The 21,607-nt window shown below is 38.0% G+C and overlaps 1 protein-coding gene across 1 annotated transcript in view; it reads left to right on the forward strand.

Annotated features, from left to right (window-relative positions):
* drosha (ribonuclease 3 drosha) overlaps window positions 1-21,607 on the forward strand; it is a 221,289-nt gene that overhangs the window by 185,496 nt on the left and 14,186 nt on the right. The window contains exons 16-20 of the mRNA XM_083144582.1: window positions 367-510; window positions 2,229-2,332; window positions 12,734-12,839; window positions 15,020-15,181; window positions 19,728-19,888. Coding sequence (XP_083000708.1) covers window positions 367-510; window positions 2,229-2,332; window positions 12,734-12,839; window positions 15,020-15,181; window positions 19,728-19,888 — 677 coding nt within the window. The remainder of the gene's footprint in view (window positions 1-366; window positions 511-2,228; window positions 2,333-12,733; window positions 12,840-15,019; window positions 15,182-19,727; window positions 19,889-21,607) is intronic.

Genomic DNA, 21,607 nt, shown 5'->3' on the forward strand with positions numbered 1-21,607 from the left:
AATGTTTTGAAATATGTAAATTATATGCAAAAATAACTAAAATATGAAACCTGATACAGTGGTACCCTGATTTTACTTTCCGTGGTTTACATTTTTCCACATTATACATTCAACAATCATGGTTTCAATAGAGCAAAATGCTCTGAAATTTTCTCCAGTTTTACATTTTCCCACATTTTACAGTTTTTCAGCTTTGCCCCCAGAAAAACGTAAAATCGCAAAAATGCAAAACAGGTTGTGAAGCTGTGGTCTTATGAAATCTTGAGTAAGGCATGGATGTTTCATTGCATTTGTCCCTTCATCTGCTGTCTTGTTTTTAATATAGCTGAGATTAATAATTTACTTCTTCTTTTTCTCCTTCAACAGGTTGCAGACAAAGTGTTTGCTGAAACTTTATTCAAGCATCATCAAGATCTTCTGGATGTGTGGGTGAACTATCCATTGCACCCACTGCAAGAACAAGAACCTGATGGAGATCGAAAATGGATAGTTTCGTTTCCATTACTACAGGTAATGCAAAATTTTGTCTTACTATATTATCTTACAGTGAGATATAATGCAAAAGTATATTTTATATAATTGTGAAATGCTCTTTTTGTTTTTCTTTAAGCATAAATTTATTATTTTTTCTTTAAATTTGTGTGTACATGTACATATGTATACCTATTGTTCACTTACCTTCTACAATATTAATGTACTATTTACATGTATGTTTTCATGAACATTCATCTATTTTACAAGCTAAAAAGAGAAGTGTTACTGATGATCTGATTATTGAAAAGGCATAAAAGGTAAATGTATCCCTCCCTCCTGTCTGTACACCTTGCTACTTGCTGTGAAAGCATATGGAGGGATGTGTAGGTAGAACCACACACATTCACAATCTCTGGCATTTATGAATGTGATGCAATCACCACCAACCTCTCAGCACTTTTGTCTCTGAGGGCTGCCTGCAGGTACCTACCCACTTATTCAAGTCTGGGTGAACCCTCGAAATCGAACCTGGACTCCCGTGTGGCAGTCAGATGACCTACCAACTGGACCATCTCTCTAACCGGAGCTTTCTGTTTCTGTCAAAAATAAGGATTAAAGTTGGAATCATCAATTTTTTAAAGTACATTTCTTAGTATGCATCTTGTGCGTTGCAAAGGCTTAGCTCAATTTTTAGCATACATTTATTAAGGAGGTCAATGAACCAATTGGAATTTTATATTAGATTGGTAGAATATCTGTTACCGGTAACAGTAAATTTTCTATCAGTATCAGCCAAGTTCTCATATTGGCCCATCCCTAATATGTACATGTAACACATATCTGTTGGATATTACAGTATCTTCTTTTATTTCATTCAAAACGTTGTGTCAGTATTTTTTGATAAGACTGGGTAGTACAGTGAAACCTTGATTTTACATTTTTTCCATTTTTTTACATTTTACTTTTGTAACCTTTTTCAACTTCAATCTTCAATAAGTTGAAGATGTGGATGGCTTTACTTACCTGGATAGTGTGGTGGCAAAAGACGTAGGGGCTGCACAGGATGTTTCTCAACATATCCAAAAAGCAAATGGCACCTTTGTGAGGCTCTATCCAGTATGAAAAAACAAGAAGATATCTATGAAGACCAAACTTCTTATTTTTCGAAGTAATGTCAAGTGTGTACTGAGACATGGAAGGTAACAAAAACGATCACCTCTAAACTACAAACCTTCATCAATCGCTGCCTGAGAAAAAAAAATTCAATATATTTTGGCCAGAAGTGATTCAAAACCGAGAACTTTGGAGAAAATCTGGAGAAACAGAGGTGTCCATACAAATAAAGCGGAGAATATGTAATTGGATAGAGCATACGTTGAGGAAGGAAAATGAGGCTGTCGAGAGAGAGGCACTAGACTGGAACCCGCAGGGAAGAAGGAAAAGAGGGAGGCCTAGACAGACGCAGACGTGGCGAAGATCTATTCACACTGAGGCATTGGAGGAAGGAAAGAGAATTGCCGTCAATAGAACCAGGTAGAGATGCTTTGTTGATGCCCTATGTTCCACAATGAACAACTGGAATTAAGTCAAGTTGTAACCTTTTTCCATGTTGGGACCATCAAGATTGAATGTATAAATTGGGAAAATGTAAAATCATACCACTGTGTGTGGTAACTTATGAACTATGGCATTGTAAAATGACACTGTAAATGCATGAGCCTTGTGGTGTAATTAGTTTCATTTATTTATTGCAGAAATTAACCAAATTCGAAGATTCAATTGGTGTTGAGTTTAGACACATACGTCTACTTGCACGTGCATTTACTGACAGGAGTATTGGATACAATAATCTCACTTTGTAAGTATGATATCAGAATATTTATTCTTCTTGTTTTGTTTCGGTCTTGCAGGCAGGTATCTCTTAACCTTTTGTATCCCAAGCTTCTCGATCGAGATACCCAAATGTAAGCCTCATGGTCCCAAGCGTCTCGATCGAGACGCTGTGTCAAGGTCGTAGATTTTACGTTATAACTTTTCTATTTTTGGCTAGAATTTCGATTTTTTTTTTATATATATTGTTCCTAACACATGTATTTAACAGAAATGTTTTTTTTGCATTTCTTTTTGTCCTCATGAAAATGGAGGGGAAAAAGCGGGAAAAGGGACTTCTCTTTTGCATCTCTTTTCAAGGTCAAATTTTTGCCGACAAAGGAAGACCGGCTTTGTTGTTCTAAAGCAATGCTTTTCACTCCCGCCTGTGAACTGCTTTCGAAGAAAGCTTGTTTATCAGTATCCGATGTCAAACTGAAAGTTTTCCGTGAGGGCGCAAGCAGGGGGTGGCGGTGGGGTGAGGGCGAAGACTGGTTGTTGAATCTGCGTTGTGAGAATGGAATTTCAAAGCACCCTGAAGGAAACGTTTGTTTTTTTAGCACAAGTGTCCACAAGTTGCGACACGGGTTACCCTGCATTGTCTAAAAATAGAAATTCAAGCAGCTGCAAGAATCGGTGCTCATTTTTGACTGCGTTCTAGCTTTTCGTCCATGAATGTTGTGCGTAGGTGTCGTTTTGTACCCAAGGGCGAGGACATTTTTTGGGTGGTGACAATTTTTTAAAATAATTTTTGGGGGGTTTTCTCCCTTCCCCCTCCATATATACGCCAAATTTGCATAAATTTTGCATTTTGTGCATTTTGACATTTTTTCCGGGGGGGGGGAGGTGGTGGGAGGAATCACCATTTTTTTTTAAGAAAAGTATTTTTGAGGGGATTTCCCCCCTTTCCCCCTCCATATGTACGCCGAATGTGCATAAATTATATATCATCTGAATCTGTGATTCATTCTGCGTACAACGGTATATCTTTCATATCTCTAGGGCATTTAGTTTTTGAGCTATAGTCATTTCAAGGTACCGCTGCATTTTGAAGCTTGAATCAGTGGCATGCTAACCATTCGTTTTGGGGGTACAACTCAAAGTTACATTGGTTATACGACAATGATGCAAATATTTTTCTGTTTCTTACATGCCAGCGATAATTTCTATGTGCATTTTGAACTTTTCATATCCTTTTTTTCGGGGGGCCAGGGAGTGGGGGAGCGAAACCCCATTTTTAAAAAAAAGTATTTTCAGGGGATTTCCCCCTTTCCCCCTCCATATATACGCCGAATGTGCATAAATTATATATCGTCTGAATCTGTGATTCATTCTGCGTACAACGGTATATCTTTCATATCTCTAGGGTATTTAGTTTCTGAGCTATAGTCATTTCAAGGTACCGCTGCATTTTGAAGCTTGAATCAGTGGCGTGCCGACCATTGCTTTTGGGGGTACAACTCAAGTTACATTGGTCATATGATAATAATGCAAATATTTTTGTGTTCCTTACATGTCAGCGATCATTTCCATGTGCATGTCGACACTGTCATGTACTTTTTTCTTGGGGGGAGGGTGGGGGAACAAAATTTTTTTTCCGAAATTTTGGAATTTTGAGAGTTAGCCTCCTCCCCCCAGCCACATATACGCCGAATTTGCATAAATTTCATATAGTCTGAATCTCTGGTTCATTCCGCGTACAACAGTATATCACTCATCTCTCTAGGGCAATTAGACTCCGAACTACACTCATTTAATTGAAACTGCATTTTTCTCAAAATCGGCCCGGGACCGAGAGGCTTACTTGTGAAAATGGCCTTGAAACTCAAAAGGTTAAGTGAGGAGAATTGTGATGTGTTATTGTAAAAAGAAGGATCAGTAGCAGTGCAGATACTTTATTTCGTTACCTTCATTAATGTATACATCGTATGATTTTTTCCTAGTACAGTGAAGTTGCAATTATATGTTTCGCGATAGTACATTTTTCTTGTTAGTATGTTTTTTCCGGCGGTCCCTGCCAATTCACCTAAGGCTGCGTGCTATTATATTACAGTTATACAATTTTTCCAGTTATACGTTCAACGAGTTCAGTCCCAACTAGGAAAAGACTTCAGTTATACGTTTTTACTCTGATTGCTGGAAAGAATGCTGCTCTTGGAGTTCAAGATTTCCGTGATGATAACATCTGCCGCCCGTTCCCATACAGGTTTTCTTATCAGCTGCAAACACAAATCAGGCGCCACACTTTCCATCCTGTCATAAGCTGAAGAAAGGGAGGGGGATTCAAGAGCAGCCTGCAGGGGAGGGAGGAGTTCCTCTGTGTCTTATTACCATCATATTTAAAGATGATGATGTTGTTGAACACAGAGAAGTTGCAGAACTTTTTTTTTTTGTGCAAAACGAAATCTCAGGTAAACGAATTATTGGACACTGTGACTTATTTTTACCGTATGAATGGTTCTGACGATTTGGTGTTTTAAGTCCACTTTATGCACAGTAAGGCTAATCGGGACTGGACCTACAGCTTAAAGTGGGATCAGAACCACTTGTGCCTCCTCCGGGTATCGAACCCGGGGTCCCTTGATTACAAGGCGATGACGCTACCACTGCGCCATCAGGGAGGCGCGAATGGTTCTGACGAAAAGCAGTAATTGTACTAAACACTGTGTGCATTATCTTTCTGCAAGCGCCATTTAAATAAAAAAGCACTTTGTTTCCCTTTTGTTACTATTTATTTATTTATTTATTGAAATTTCCAGTACAGCAGGAGCCATTTTAAACCGGTAAGAAACAACAGTAAAACAGTCCACTAATGTTAAAAGAAACACATAAAACAAGGTAAAATAAAATAAACAAAATATAAATATAAACAAGCCAAGACAGTATCAAGGTAAACAGATTATTTTCACAATGCATTACTTATTACAATATTTTTTCTAAGTTGGTGATAAACGATGAGTATATCTACTTGGTTTGAGATGATGTTGAACTGATTCGGTTGCCTATGGAATAATGAACGTTGTATGAGTGAGAGTCTGGGAGTTGCAGTGTGGAAAGTTTCATTGCTCCGTGTTTTATGTCTGGGCAATCTGAGGGAGACTTCCTGGAGTGGGATAAATTAAAGACAAAACTGCTCAACCACTGCATCTTTCTGAAAAAATTAAATTCTAAATGTAAGAATGAAGAAAAGCAACATTTTAAGAAACGTGACAATTAAGAGTACAGGGGGGAAGTGGGGGCAAAAGCCCAAAGTTAGAATCTTTCTGTAATTATGCAAAATTTCTGAACGCCATAATTTCCATTTTTTTTTTTTGCAAAGTTGCAGCACAAGCATTACATATCCTCATAGAGCGGTCATTTGTTATGCTTCCCTCAAAATTTGATCCATCCAGCATCCATAGGGCCGACAGTAGAAGCAAAATTCCATAATTACACAAAATTCCACTGTAATTTCATATTTTTCCCCCTAATGCACGAGCATTACATAATAGTTACAATGCCAAGACTGTATTTTATGTAGCTCATGGCAGCACTAACACTGCCCTTCAGTGCATGTTTCAACCTGTTACAGGCAGTCAGTATCAGGGCAACCGTGCATCAGATGCAGGTCATGTGCAGGCACCAAGATGGAACAACGTTACAGCATAAAGTTTTGTTACAAATTGGGTAAATTGTTTACCGAAACGTTACAGATGATACGGGCAGTGAAGGGTGAGATGAAACCTGGTGTTTACAATATGACCCCGAAACAAAAAGACAGAGTGCGCTGTGGAAAGGACAGTTTTCACCCATAAAGAAAAGAGCACGAATGTTGAAGTCGAAGACAAAGGTGCTGCTCATCACATTTTTTTATTCCCAAGGACTGCTCCGCCATGAATTTGTCCCTGAAAACCAAACAATCAATCAGTGGTATTACATGGAAGTGCTTGGTTGACTCAGAGAAAGGATGAAGTGGGTTAGGAAGAACCTCTGTGATTCTGGCCAATGGTTTCTGTTACACGATAATGCTCGGCCTCATACCACATTGTCTATACAACACTAGTTTGCTAAGCATTTAGTGACAGTGATCAATCACCCTCCATATTCTCTGGACTTATCGCCTGCTTATTTTTCCCAAGCTTAAGATGGCTATGAAAGGGTGAAGATTTGACGACATCGCGGACATTAAATTAAATGTTATGCATATTTTGCGAACACTTACTGTGAATGACTATCAACAGTGTTTCCAAGACCTGTACAAACGCTGGTCAAAGTGTATTTCCTCCTCTGGTGATTATTTTGAAGGTGATAAAGTCATTTAAAGGTAATTACTTGTTTTGTTTCCTAAAGAAAAAAAAGTTTGGTTTTTTTATGGGCGAACCTTGTATTATGAAAGAATGTAAATTTTAACTCCATATTTTGCTGAAAATAACTAAATTTTTGTATTTAGCACAATTTTACTACACACAAATCCGTTCCCTGGTGATAACACAACCACCAGTTTCACTTATTTTATTCATGTAATTGCATCCATAAGTGACAATCACCAGCTCAGTGACTGAGTGCAGTAAGTGATCGACTTTCAGTCTTGCGTCAAAGCTCCCATTTCAAGACCATGCCTGGGCAGGGGTGTTCTTTGTGCATGTCCCTTCATCAGTTTCATCTAATCATTGCTTATCCTCATTGTTGCAATTAGCCAAAGTGGCAGAAAAGTTACGTAGAATAACAAAAAATACAAAATACAAATGTGTGACAATCCTGGTTGTTATGGTTGCAAGCCCTCAACAGTTGTTCACATGTGAAATGTCTGAACCTGAACAATTCATGGATAATAGTAAGTTGTGAACTTGCAACACACACCAATCTCACTCTACTAATAAAATGGCCTGGTTTCAACACCGACGGCAACCTTCTTGTGCAGGATATTAAATTAATATTACTTGAAGATATTACCTCATCTCACCTTTACAGTCCTGGTTCTTCTCGAAGTGCATCCACTTTTTTTTAAAGAAATGTTTGTGACCTGGACATACTGACAGATCTTTTGATGCAGATCATTTCCTGGCACCAGTGAAACACTGGGTCAGGGGCATAAATTTTGAAATAAATTCTTGACTCCAGTGATACATTCTCTTACTTCATATGCCTAAAAGTTCCAGTTTCACTTGAATGCCCTTCATACTTTTTCTTGTAAAGTAAATGCCTGAATTCTCAGTTTCTTCTATGACAAAATCCATTACACTCATCTGGTTACTCTCTTGACTGCCAGTCTCCCTCCCCCAATCCTACCTAGATGTGTGGAGATCTTCACCGGTAAAGGGGTGACGTGGGGTCAGCACGTCAAACCACAAGTCGTAGCTCACTCATAGCTCCCCAATTGCCTCAGGATGGTGGGTTGCCACCGGTCCTATACACAGGCTGAAAACCCAGAGACTGAACCCACGCAGACTCGTAAACCCATCCATCCTGTGGTCTGAGTCCAAAGCACAGCACCTTAGACTGCACGGCCATGGAGGATGAGTTGGTTAATAGTATTGGTAAAATTTATATCACTATTGATATCATCAAAAATATTTATGTGTACTGTGTATAGAAGTTAGTGATGGGCCGATACCAATAAAGTACTGATATAAAATTTACTGATACCGATAACCGATATTCTATTGATCCAATATAAAATTCCAAATGGTCGTTGAAGAACCTGAATAGTTCATTGACCTCCTTAATAAATGTTTGTTTCCAGGTGACTGCAGTACAAAAGAAGTTGCATATTTAGACATTTACTCATTTAGAAAGTAAAGTAGGCAAATAGACTATCTTGCCCCTCCCCCCTGATTCCAACGTCCCTGAAATAGTCATACTTACTTGAGTCAGTATAGAATTTCGAAACTATGTATCGGGGTTCAACTGCCCCCTTCTTCAGGTTCTTTTTCCTCTAGGCACAAATCATTTTATGCTGCATCAAGAGTGTTAACAGGATTTGGTTAAAAGGTTTGGTTAAAAAAGACTTGTTAAAAACAGGTCACAGTTCCTTTAAACCCCCCCAGTTAAAAATTCTGCTTTAAAGTGTTGCCCATTCTTCATAAGACCTCTTTTCCCGGGATCCTTTTAAACTGACTAACCACATTCCGTTGTTCTGCTTGTAAACAAACAAAAGTGAAATTTGATGTAAAATGAGTGCCACAACTGATTTACTCTCAATAAAAACTAAGCTTCACCTATGTTCTTTCTGCCATTTGGCACACATTCGGATACTAAATATGTCACTAACACTATACTGTAATCGTTTCTTTACCATATATGTAAAATGTTACAGATTTTGGTGTTATCTACAAAGCTTCCTCAGAATGCATGAGTTTACAAGGTGTATCTACTCCTTGAAAATGGCAAAATAGTCAAAATTGCACTATAAGTGGCTGTATGTACTGCTGTGTTAATTGTTTGGTCATATTCATTGTTATACCTTGGGTTCTGATTCTCCTTGCTTCTTTACTTCATATTTAGGCATATGCATGCATTAAATAGGCATTAAATAGGGATGGTCAAATCCGAATAAAATTTTATCCAAATATTGAATAATCCAGATTATCCTAAATGTCTTTATATCTGAATGTGTGCATTATCTGGATGATTTTATTGTTTATCCATTTTACAGGTTATCCACATATTCTTTTATTTGTTATGCTATTATTTCACTGTACCAATTTTCTACAAATCATTCATCAAATCTGTACTATCCAGATATTTGAATTATCCAAAATATCCATTGCATTCGAAACAGATATTGTAAAATTTGAAATCCAAGTACCCGTTACCTGAATTTTATGGCCATCCTAGTATTAAACGAGTTCCTGCGTAGCCTAATGGTTAGCACTCTGACCTTTGTTGTGATTTGTCTGAGGTTCAATTCTCAGTGAGAGCTGTTGTTAACATGTTTTTTTTTTTTTTTTAACCTAATCCTTTTAACACTCTTGATGCAGCATAAAATGATTTGTGCCTAGAGGAAAGAGAACCTGAAGAAGGGGGCAGTCGAACCCGAAACGTAGTTTTGAAATTCTATACTCACTTACATAAGTAAGACTATTTTATACAAATTTTGTATAGATTATATTAGTCCATCTTTCAGTGGGCCAAAGGTGTGGAAATCGGAAGGTTTGAGATTGGGCAAATATGGAGGGTGGGGTAAGCACTCAAACTTTAGGTCCTCGATGGTAGACAATGTGACACTGGCAGTGTGTGGTCTCGCATTGTCATGAACCCAAATCACACCAGTGGACATCAGACTACGTCATCTCTGCAGAATGGCTGGTTTCAGTTTTTCGCACAAAAGGTTGGAGTAGCTGGTACTGTTTACATTATGACATTAACAATTGGCCCCTTGTAGTCCCAAACAAAGTTTACATGACCTTTCCAGCACTCCGTTGAGCATGCACTTTCTTCGGTCTGGGAGACGAAGGATGTCGCCATTCCATTGCTGTCCTCTTACGTACTGGTTCATAGAAATTAACACAACTTCCATCTCCAGTGACAGTACGATGAAGAAATGCCTCACCGTCAGCTTCATAACGGCGCCAAAGATCTCTGCACATATCAACACGTCTCTCCTTCATTTCCTGTGTCAAACGTTTCAGAACCCACCTCACACACACTTTCCTAAACCTCAGTATGTCATGACTGATGTGGTGGGCTGATCCTACACTTATTTCTATCTGGGATGCAATTTTACTGACAGTAATATGCCACTTCTCCCATACCAATTCCTCCACTTGAGCAATGTTGCTTTCGGTGACTGCTGTGACAGAAGGATCTGAACGTGGAAAATCTTCCACACTGGTTATGCCCTGTTTAAACTTCTCAGCCCACTCGTACACTTGTAATTGGCTCATACAGTTGTCACCATACTGAACTGTCATGCGGAGATGAATTTCTATCGGTTTCACGCCTTCACTCAACAAAAATCTGATAACACTTCGCTGCTCCAGCTTGGAGCTCTCCTGTAAGGGTGCCGCCATCTTGTGTAACTGTTTCCCAGCGTCCCATGCGGGAGGCAGGCGTGCCAGCCCCAGCTATGAATAGCTTACAGATGTCTTCACAAAATAACAAACATATACCAGGTGTGCTGGTTAATAATTCTTAATTGATCCGAAAGAAAACAAGTGTATCTGGGGAGAAAGGTAACAAAATGCTTTATTCAAAGTATGCACCATCGCTAGCTATACATTTTGCCCATCTGTCCGTCAAATTGTGGATGCCCTAGCAGAAAATTCGTTCACATTTTGAGGTGATCCAGTCAGCAAGCCATTGTTCGACATCTTCATAATTGTTGAAGTGTTGCTGGGAAAGTGAGTGAGACATCGATGAAAACAAGTGGTAATCCGAAGTGGTGCGTATGGCAGGTGGGGCAAGAATTCCCCGCCAAGTGCAGAAATGGTGTCTCTAACGCCTTTCGCTGTGTGTAATGAGGCGTTGTCGTGCTGCAAAATCACTTTTCCATGTCTTGTTGCCCAATCTGGATCTTTCCCATGGCATGAAGACGATCAGATATGGTTTGGCGAGCAACATTTAACTTATCTGCCAGTTGTTGTTGCATTTGCGTATCGTCTTCGTCCAACAGTGCTTGCAATTCGACGTCTTGGAATTTTTTCGGCTGGCCCTGGTGATGTTTTTCTTTCAAGTCAAAATCACCACTTTTGAATTGTCGAAACCAACGTGCACACGCGTCTTGGCATCTTGTGTTAGGACATTGTCACCGTACGTTTTCACAAGGATATGATGGTTTTCACTTGCATTTTTCATTTGATTGAACGAGAAAAGCTGGACGTGCCACACATGCTCCTTATTTGGTTTGAAGGTCAACATGTTTACCACACAAACCCAATATCATGATCACTCGCACTCGGTTCCACATCCACGATGTTTTGACAGGTACTGTCCTGGCAACACACTGACGTAACAGTTGAGACTGTGCACCAACCCTTGCTTCCAGCGACAAAATTAAGAATTATTAACCGGCACACCTGGTAACAATCACGTTCGTATTTTAGATTTTTATACTACTTTTCCGTCTATTTATTGAATGCACCTTGTATTTTGCTCCACTTTGCAATAATTTATTTTATGTGGAATGTGTTTTATCCACAGTATTGAGACTTCATTAACACTTTTGCATACTTTGTATAGTATTATGTGCAACCTTTTATTCAGTTTCCTGTTTAGAGATTAATTGATATAACCTCCGCTTTAGAACATTACTACTGGGTTGGGCCTACTGAGAAAGAAGAAGAAGCTATAGCTGGACATTTGCTGTTATCTTTTAAAATGTGTTCGTTGTTCAGTGTGTGTGTGTGTGTTTTTTTTTTTTGTCTTGTGTTTTGAATGATAATATTCTGTAAATCAAATTCCTCTTACTGTAACTAGAACATTTTGGTAAATAACTGGATAGAGCTTTGTGTATATATATATATATATATATATATATATATATTGGCATCTTTTAGTGAATTTGACATGAAATTTAACAGTTCATATGTGTTCCTACCTTCTATGCACGTTAAACGTGTTGTTTAATGCATACAAACCTTTAGAAAGTGCGCAGTGGAAATTTCCGCCTTATAGGTCTACTTATTTGCTATGCTAATAGAAAGTACAGATACAACACCTTTTCCAAAATATGCGAGTTTATTCATATTCACATAATGTGCAAGCACCATTAGTCTACATAAAGAAAGATTTTCGATGTTAAACTCGCTGAAATAAACATTTTCGTGTCGTATCACTTGTGCCAGTTGGATGGATATTAATTTAACTAAATAATTAATAATGATGAACTAAATCTATTCCTTTACAGTCAAGTCAATTCTCCACGTAGTTTAACGGACGAGAAAGATGAACAAATATAATTTGGGTGTGTGAGTGCCAATTCGAAACTTAAAAGTACTTATCCTTCTCCTCCCATGTCGTGCTTTCTCGGACCCCTTCTTAAGGTGTCTGTCTAGAGGAAAAACTACTTCCTCTCCCTGGGCCATAATCCAAAATGCAGCCTGAAGGGCTGCAACTTCGCACCATGGTTTCCTTGTTACGTCATTGCATAACCAATGCTATTGCCCTCTGGTGGCAAAATTAAGAAGATTCCATCCATCTGGCACACAAATAAACAAAATGACGGCTCCGCGCGCACTACGGTCCATACTTCCAAGTAGAGTGTAAGTTGAAATGGAATACAGCATGATGCCAATTACGAAAATAATGTTGATGTGTTGTGTTTTATTTAACCTTTTATTATTGTTCTTAATATTATTTCCATTGTTTGACCCTATATACATGTTGGTTATAAAACTTTACCTTATTGACCAGTGTCTCTTTGTGAATGTATTATTATTGTTATTAATTACTATTATAATTATTTTCCCAGAGGATCAAATCAGCGATTGGAGTTCTTAGGTGACACAGTTCTTCAGCTGATTGCTTCTGAATATTTGTATAAATATTTTCCAGAACATCATGAAGGACATTTATCTGTAAGTACTTAACTCTTAACTTCTGTAGTATCAGTAATTAAATTTTCATGCACATTTTTGTATATACTCCAGAATGTAATCTGTGTTACGTTGTGAAACCAGTAAAGAATATCTACTGCACACTTACATGTAAAAACAAATGTAAAATAATAATAATAATACAAACAAGTATTCTCGGGTTACCAGTCAGGTTAAATCGGTGTTTGCTTAATAATAATAAGGTAATATTTTCTAGATCCATATTGTGAGGTATTGAAGGAAGGAAAGTCACTTTCAAGTTTAGTTAGGGGAGACAAATGACTACATGTCTGTCCCTTACTCTACTTGAAGAGTGTAAAGTGTCCCAGCAGTAGTGAACAAAGTTGCTCTTACGATATGTAATCAACTAAATGTGACCACTGCCAGTGAGTTAAATTTACGCTTCATCCATTGTGAACACAGTCCTCCATTTGGACCCCGCCAGGTGTCTTTCATCGAGTTTTCTGAAGTTGATCCTGCATTCAGCAACGTGGTGTGAGGAGGTAGTGCATTCTGGCCTGACAAACGTACCACAGCCCAAGATACTTTTGGATGGTAGTGTTCACAGTGGAAAGAGCCATATTTACCCTTTTGGCCATTTCATGTTGGATTGGTGGATTTTCCTAGCATGTCATTTGCATAATATCTCGGAACACAACAGGTGACATTTTCACTAGTGTCTTTTACAGGTGCCTTTTGTCGGTGAATGTTTACGAACAGGCCTCCTGTTGTGTGCACCGGGGCACTATTTCTTTCACAGTGGTTTTCCCGATAGTCGAGCCATTCTCCGGACACTGTTCTACTATTCAGTCATATGAGAAATGTGCATTGAAAAGCACCATGACGTATCCTTTCCAATAACGGTTCACTTTTGGCAAAATTTGACAGCTATGTGCATGAATCTCCTGCACGGCACCTGCAAGCTGTGGTACATGACTGATAACTTCACCTGCACCTTCACTCCAGCTCAATCCCACAGATGGCAGGGCTGTTGCATAGTCCTTCGGATATATCCCGAACAACCTTCTGTACATTGTGTGTTGTGCAAAGACTCTAATCTGTTGGATGTTTCCCCCCCCCCCTTTTCATTATAGGCTAGAAGGTTAACCTGGCAGAGTTGGCACCAAACTGAGTATTCCTTCTGCTAGCTGACTTTTCCAGGCATCATGTGGGTCTTTCCATCCATTGACAGAAGTCTTGGAGTTAGCACGTTTTCTTCGCGTGGGAAATCTTTAGTCCTTTATTGTCACATTGCCATGGACGTGAATGTTTTGCTGGTGGAGACATCTGTGCTTGCACCACCAAATGACTCCTCACAGCACCGACTGTGGCCACGTTTGCTCACTTGCGCCAAAATCAGTGGCAACAACACCCTGCACACAACCTTCTGTCCTATAGTTGGACCACGTGGCCAATTGTAAGAATCATTAGGGTGGCTACTCACCAGGAATTTCTTGAATTCCAGGAATTATGCGTGAATATTGGCTCCGGGAATTATGTGTGAATTCTACTTGAATTTTTCTCCGTATATGTGAAAAATTACAACCTGTACAAAGAAAGATATAATGTAATCGATTAACTGTCTCCATTGGTACCCTTTTGTTACATTTCAAAACAGAAACCGTTGGGGGAGAACTAACATTTGAAGTTCTGGCTACCAAGCAAAAATCAACCTTGCAAGAGCACAAAATGTCATACATAAATTTTTCCATTTCACAGCTGTGAAAACCACACAGAAGGGGTCAACCTGGAAAGTAAGGTGGGAGGAGCATGGTACTGAACCACCACCTCATCAAATGGCCAAGGTTGCGAATGCATGGGACCCTACTTCCACATCACCCACATGTCTTCATGTTGCATGTGTGCAGCAAGTAGAAAGGAAAACAGAAATGTTGGGTGTTCTGTAAGTTTCATGAAAGAATTTTAAAGTTCTTTGGTCAGCATTACGTAATTTACTTGTAGAATTGTCAAAAATGTCCAGGAACCTGTGAACAATGTACATAGGTTGCATAATGAAAAGAAGAAACCAGGAAAGTGTTCAGTGTTTTTGAATGCATGAAAAACTGTTAAATTGTTTTAATTTTCTCTGCCTGTGAATTTTCCTGCCACAGTGTTCAGTGTTATCTGCTGCATTGATAATTTCTGTTTCCTTCCTTCAACAGCTTCTGCGTAGCTCTCTAGTCAATAATAGAACGCAAGCTGTTGTCTGTGATGACCTGGGGATGACTGAGTATGCTCTCTACTCCAACCCTAAAGCAGAGTTGAAAACCAAAGACAGGGCAGATCTCCTGGAAGCTTTCCTTGGTGCTTTGTATGTCGATAAGGTAAGTTGTATTGATAATGTATTCACACAAGGAAAAAAAATAAATCATAATTTGCGCCAAAATTGTACTTTAGACTGCAAATTTAGTTGCATCCTGAAACTTTTTTTTTAGGATTTGTATTTGATTGTTCATATACATAGCTTTACTCTGTTGTGTTACGAATAGTTTCTAAAGATACCTAGTGTAGGTTCCTTGTTTGGTACCATATGATTTTCTTTGTACATTGACATTCATATGTAATCTGATTTCAGGCAGAGAATTTATCATATGAACTTTCTTAATACACTGAAATGAAGTGTTCATTTATCCACACAACTGTTTTTTATGATGTTCTATTAATTTTGATAGCCACTGCCATCTTCCTCTCAATGATTGATTGATTGATTTGGTGTTTTAAGTCCACTTTATGCACAGTCAAGCTAATCGGGACTGGACCTACAGTTTAAGGTGGGATCCGAACTGCTTGTGCCTCCACCGGGATCTTCCTCTCAAGAACTTGTCGCAATGTGATTGACGAGCTTCATCAGATAACCACTTTTGCAGGAATGTATATTAATTTGCTGCTGCATCTGTCTTTCCCCGAAGCACAAATAAGTACACCTGCAAATCTGGGAAATCACAGAAAAATTGAAAAATGAAACTCCTGGAAATTCATCTAATTGATCAATGAGTCACAATGAAGCACTTTTCGAGCCTAGAATATGCCACTACCTGTCAGTAATAATTACAACTACAAATACTAATAATTACAACTTCAGTAACTTGTTGTATGCAAGCTACTTTCAAGATATAAGCTTTAGGTATATGTTTATTCTTCATTACAGATTAATTGATGTGTCAGTTTGTAAACTTCTGTTTGCCAAAAGTGTGAACATATTTATTCTACACATGATGTGTTTACAATTTTATTTGATGTGCTGCAAAACAGTTTGAAAAATTGTTTAATTCCCACAAAACCCTGTAACCTTAGTGCTTAATTATATGCACAGACTTGTCATTTTATTCTTGAATTAGATATGTTATTGGTATCAAAATGCGCACTGATACAATGTTTTTTTGTTTTTTTTTGCCAATACCAGTAATTATTGACACAAAATTTACTGACCAATAACTGACATTTGAAGAGAGTATCTTGAACAAAAATAACTCTTTCAGAAAATAAAAATTTCCTAATTCTCCTTGAAGAACATAAATGGTTTAGTCACCACATAAGTGATTGCAATGTGTTAGATGTTGTATTCATAAAAATAATAACAAAAAATGCAGACCATTGCATGAAATCACAAACTGTTTTGTACGGTTAATAAATAACCGGATTAATGCTGTGAAAAAGCTAAATAAATTGACAGTGTGATGAAACTTATGGGATATGTAGGCCAGGTGCTGGAGTCACAAAGGATGTTCAGCAATCCGTGATACAGTTTTTGACAGCAGAAGGCAACACCATAGTGATGGTGTTCATGAACAATAGTATATGCTGTACCTTGACTAATGCCTAGAAGCATGCAAATTTCGTTTTTGACGAAAACACGAAATATGAAATAACATGCTATAATGTTCATTTTTCATGTTTGTGAAAGGTGTGAGGTGCATTTTCCTACCCTGTTTTGTCACGAAATAATGCGAAATTAACTGCAAAATGCAAAATATACTCTTAAACACGAAATTTACCGTTTATATATCGACGCAACACTTTCTGAAGTCTGAAGTATCCTGTGAGTAATTCAATTCATGGAAAATTGATTAATTCTGCTGTAAATATTTGAGAAGCAAAAATGGACCCCTTTATACAAGAATGAACTTAATATTCTGGTAACGACATAAATGTGCTATTAGAAGGAATAAGTTTATTTTGTGTAGTAAGTTTAGTTTTTATGTCAAATTTAGGATTATATTCACAATTCCAAAACCAAAATGTCATTTTATATAGCACTTTTGACTTGATTATTCACCGCTGTAACACCAAAATTTTATCTGATTTACTGCTTTTAAACCCGAAATTGACTGTTTTTGTACCGAAATGTTGCTTTTTTTATTTACCAAAAATATGTGCCTCTACTAATGCCGAGTTCGGTTTCAATCTGGCTCAGACTAATCCCTCAACACTCCCATATGAGGTCATCAACAGTAGAAATGCACTCATTTGTTATGGCATAACGTTTTTGAGCCACCTGACACTGTGAACGCCATGACTCACCTCACTCAATGACTGACTGGCACCTTGGAGGCAAATTGCACAAACACAACCTCCCTTCACTGCCAGTGCTGCCACCTAGTGATGTGGTCTGGAACTCATATCGCAGACATGTGGCGTACCCCAGCCTGGTCTACATATCCCGTAAGTTTCATCGCTCTGTCACTTTATTGCATGGCCTCCCCCATGGCGCAGTGGTAGCGTCATTGCCTTGTAATCAAGGGGTCCCGGGTTTGATACCCGGTGGAGGCACAAGTGGTTCAGATCCCACTTTAAACTGTAGGTCCAGTCCTGATTAGCCTAACTGTGCATTAAGTGGACTTAAAACAGCAACTCAAACCAAACCAAACTTTATTTCGCTTTTTCATGGCATTAATCCGGTTATTTATTGACCGTACCAAATGTTTATAAATATATCAGATTGGCAAAATTATCGGTAATATTTCTGATAAAACTAATTTACTGATATACCTTTTATCAGACAATACAAATTTGTCTCATTTCTAATAATAATAATAATAATAATAAAGAAAATGAGAGGATGATATGAACATGAGAGTGGAGAAGGCCATTGCAAAATAAATTAAAATAGTAATTGTGTACAAGAAATTTCATGTTTCCGTGCTGCATATAGGATGTGGTCAGATGCCGTATCTTCATTGAATGTAGTCAGTGAGCCTTCTAAATTAGTTGGGAAAACTATCAAGTTAGCAATACAGAAATCGTCATCTTGTAATCACAGGGTCTCGGCTTTGATACTCGGTGGAGGCACATAGTGATTCGGATCCCACTTTAAAACTGTAGGTACAGTCCCGATTAGCCTTTCTGTGCATAAGGTGGACTTAAAATGCCAACTCAATCAATCAATCAAAGCAACACAGAAACATGAAATTTCTCATACACAATAGTGAAACCGCGTTTAGTGCATCCACCATGAATAAAATAGTAATGTTCTGCATATTGAGTACTCTGGAAAAAATGTGAGGATTCTCGAAATCTCAGGGAAAATACATGTAGGGTTCATGTGGGAACTCTTGAAGTACTTCCACTATTTAAAAGGCAAGTTGGTTCATTGTTCACTGACTCTATAGCTCTTGATCTACAATGCAATGTAGTCTTCAAAAATACTAGGGAGAGTCAAAAATTACCCGCACTTTTCACCGTAACTTTCTTTAGGTTTGCCACACTGCCTTCAGCTCGTACTCTTGTGGTTAATTGGCTGAGGTTTCATATTAATTGCTCCATTTTCCTTTCAGAGTAAAATTGGCCACCCTGCTGGCACTGTGCCCCAAACAGAGATCAGTGATCTGAAGTTTATCGTGGATGATTTCGCACACAGAACCACGACTAACAATGGCATGCCCAGAATTTTCGAAGGGGGTGCGGTTTATACTTTTTTTAGTAGTCTGTCCTCATTTTGCCATCTTATCGTGCCTTTGACGTTCTTTTTGTTTAGAAATACTGGGCCAAAGGGAGAGGGCACACCACTGATGAATATTTGAAGAAAGCATCATGCCACCTCATCAACTGCCACCCTGTGACTCGTCTGTTTCGTCAGAATCATCTCTTGAGCTTGTTGAATTTTCCCGTCAGTAGAACCTCTAGATCCACTCATACGTACTTCTACGTGGTAGAGCACTGACCCTGTATTGTACTGAAAGCCTGCGGTGAAATTTAGCCCCTGACACTACTTTGGAGCAGAGAAATCGATCACTGATCTCTGTTCTTCCTTGGTGCACACTGCCAGCAGAGTGGCCATGTTTACTGTGTTACAAAAGAAAGAAAAATAGAGCATTTAATGTGAAACCTCGCCCTCGTAACCACAAGAGTACCACCTTTCAGCATGCGAACGCTGAAGACAGTGTGGCGAACCTAAATAAAGTTATGACGAAAGTGCGGATATTTTTTGACATCCCCTCGTATATAGAAATTGATGTTCAAAATATCTTTGGAAAAGAATCTTTATTTTTAAAACTAAAAGTAAGCAATTTACTTGAGCTTTTGAAAAATTTATTAAACAATGTCTTCCATAACCATTATTATTTTTACATACAGTCACAAAGAGTAATGATTTTTTCTAACAGGTTTGAACCCAAGAAATTGTGCAGTATTTTGTTTTTCAATCACCTATAGTGTGCATTCAAATATTGACCTTTGAAAAGCAAATAAGATGCACTGAGTGGTAGTAGAGGTAAATAAAAAAGGAACATAAGTAGCTAAATTTGATTAAATGTAATACTAAACACTGTTCAACTTCATTGAAGCAAAAATTGGAAACAGAGACTCACTCATACATATGATATTTGTTTATGTTATCTTTACCAGCTCATTGATTGCTTTGCTCTTTTCCAGGGTCTGGAGTATTGCCATGTATTTTGCCATGTCTGTTTCTTCCCAAGATTGCAAGATTTTATAATGAACCAGGATTGGAATGATCCAAAATCCAAACTGCAGCAATGCTGTTTAACATTGAGAACAATGGATGGTGGAGAACCTGATATTCCAGTTTACAAGTATGTAACTTCTATTCTACAAATAGTGTGTACATGTAATGTGGTTACTTGGGTTAAGGGTTTATAAGGGAGGAAACTAATGCTGAAGGCCGTGGATCAAAACTAACCCCCCAAACTAACCACTTACAAGTCTCTAAGTTGAAGGCTAATGCCACACTGTAGTATGACGTCTTAAATCTCATTCGAGAATCAGCAAAATGACTAAGAGTCTAACCCAAGGGGGGATTTAGTAGACCAATTATTACAAACATTCATAAAAATAATATAAGGCGATCAACTGTAACAATACAATGTAAGTACTTAAAAAGAATACTATAAAAATGATTACTTACGGTTCGTGAGTATATGTTTTATAGAAAACACAACGTTTCGAGATGCAACTGGTCTCTTCCTCAGGTGCACTTCTTCGCAATCGGAATTACTTCGTGCCTACGTCAATTTACACAATTACTCACGAACCGTAAGTAATCATTTTTATAGTAATTTTTTAAGTACTTATATTGTATTGTAACAACGTGAGTAAGTCGCATACACCTTTTTTATAAAATGTGTTCAACTGTAAACGAGATATTTCATCAAAGGCGGTAGGGTGCTGTTCCAGAAGACACAACCCTGTAACAGAAGTACACAGTTACCAAAATATCTAACTACACTTCTAAACTCTAGTACTCTGCAAAGGAACCATTTTTATATGTTCAAGCATTTGACAATTGGCATTCAAGAAAAGGCACAGGATATTGTCAAACATTACTAATATGTTTTTTTATAATTATCTCTCAAATGATAACAAAGAGTTATAATTGATTTCAACAAGATTTATTATTCGGATGCTTTCATATAATTCACATGAACAATGTTTGAGCAACAGACTGCTATTCTCCACAACAATTGACAAATTGAGCAACAAGCAGTATCAGGTATGAGGTATTCAAATATTAACTTTTTTTTGGCATTTATACATTAATGCTTCTTTAAAAGATGTGCTTTATGTTCAACAATTAACAATCACACTATTAGTGACCCAATTACAGTCATAAATCAACTTTTAAATTTGTTGGTGTATAACAGGGGTTTTACTACTACTTATTAACTCATGAATTTCTATTCATACTTCATTTACTTATTTGTGCTCTTTAGACATTACTCAATTAGTACGTGGGGGACATTTAATTTTACTGACTCTGCTTACAAGGAAAAATCACATTTTTATCGCCCTTCGTCATGCACTAGCGATCTACTATCGGTCAACAAACATATATGGGTGTAGCTTACGAAAGGTAATTTGACTAACGTAAATTTCAACATATGTCAAAAATGGTTCACTCGCAATGCAATCGAAACTATTTCCACACTAAATTAACAGTACGTACCTTAAAGTAAAATTGTGACTTTCGAATTGGAACAATGGAACCTCGTTGCAACTTAAGGATGCCACATCACAGTTTCCTTGCCTAGCTTGTGTGCCCACAGCCAGAGTAGTGCATTCTGAATTGTTCCTCAACTGCAATTCAACCTCCACAATTCCGGCACTTGGACATGTAGTAATATCCCTCTTCGCCCGGGACATACTCACGACGTAACAAGTTCAGAAACATGTACAATGAGCAACCATGCGCACACGACGATTCTCACTCAGTTCAAAAAGGCACGCATTGGATGAATCAAACTTCGTTAGCCTTTTTAGAGTGCTCTATTCCCACAATTTAATTAGTGTCAACA

Source organism: Lepisma saccharinum, chromosome 23 (genome assembly GCF_977018435.1).
Source record: "Lepisma saccharinum chromosome 23, izLepSacc3.1, whole genome shotgun sequence".
NCBI classification, from domain to species: domain Eukaryota; kingdom Metazoa; phylum Arthropoda; class Insecta; order Zygentoma; family Lepismatidae; genus Lepisma; species Lepisma saccharinum.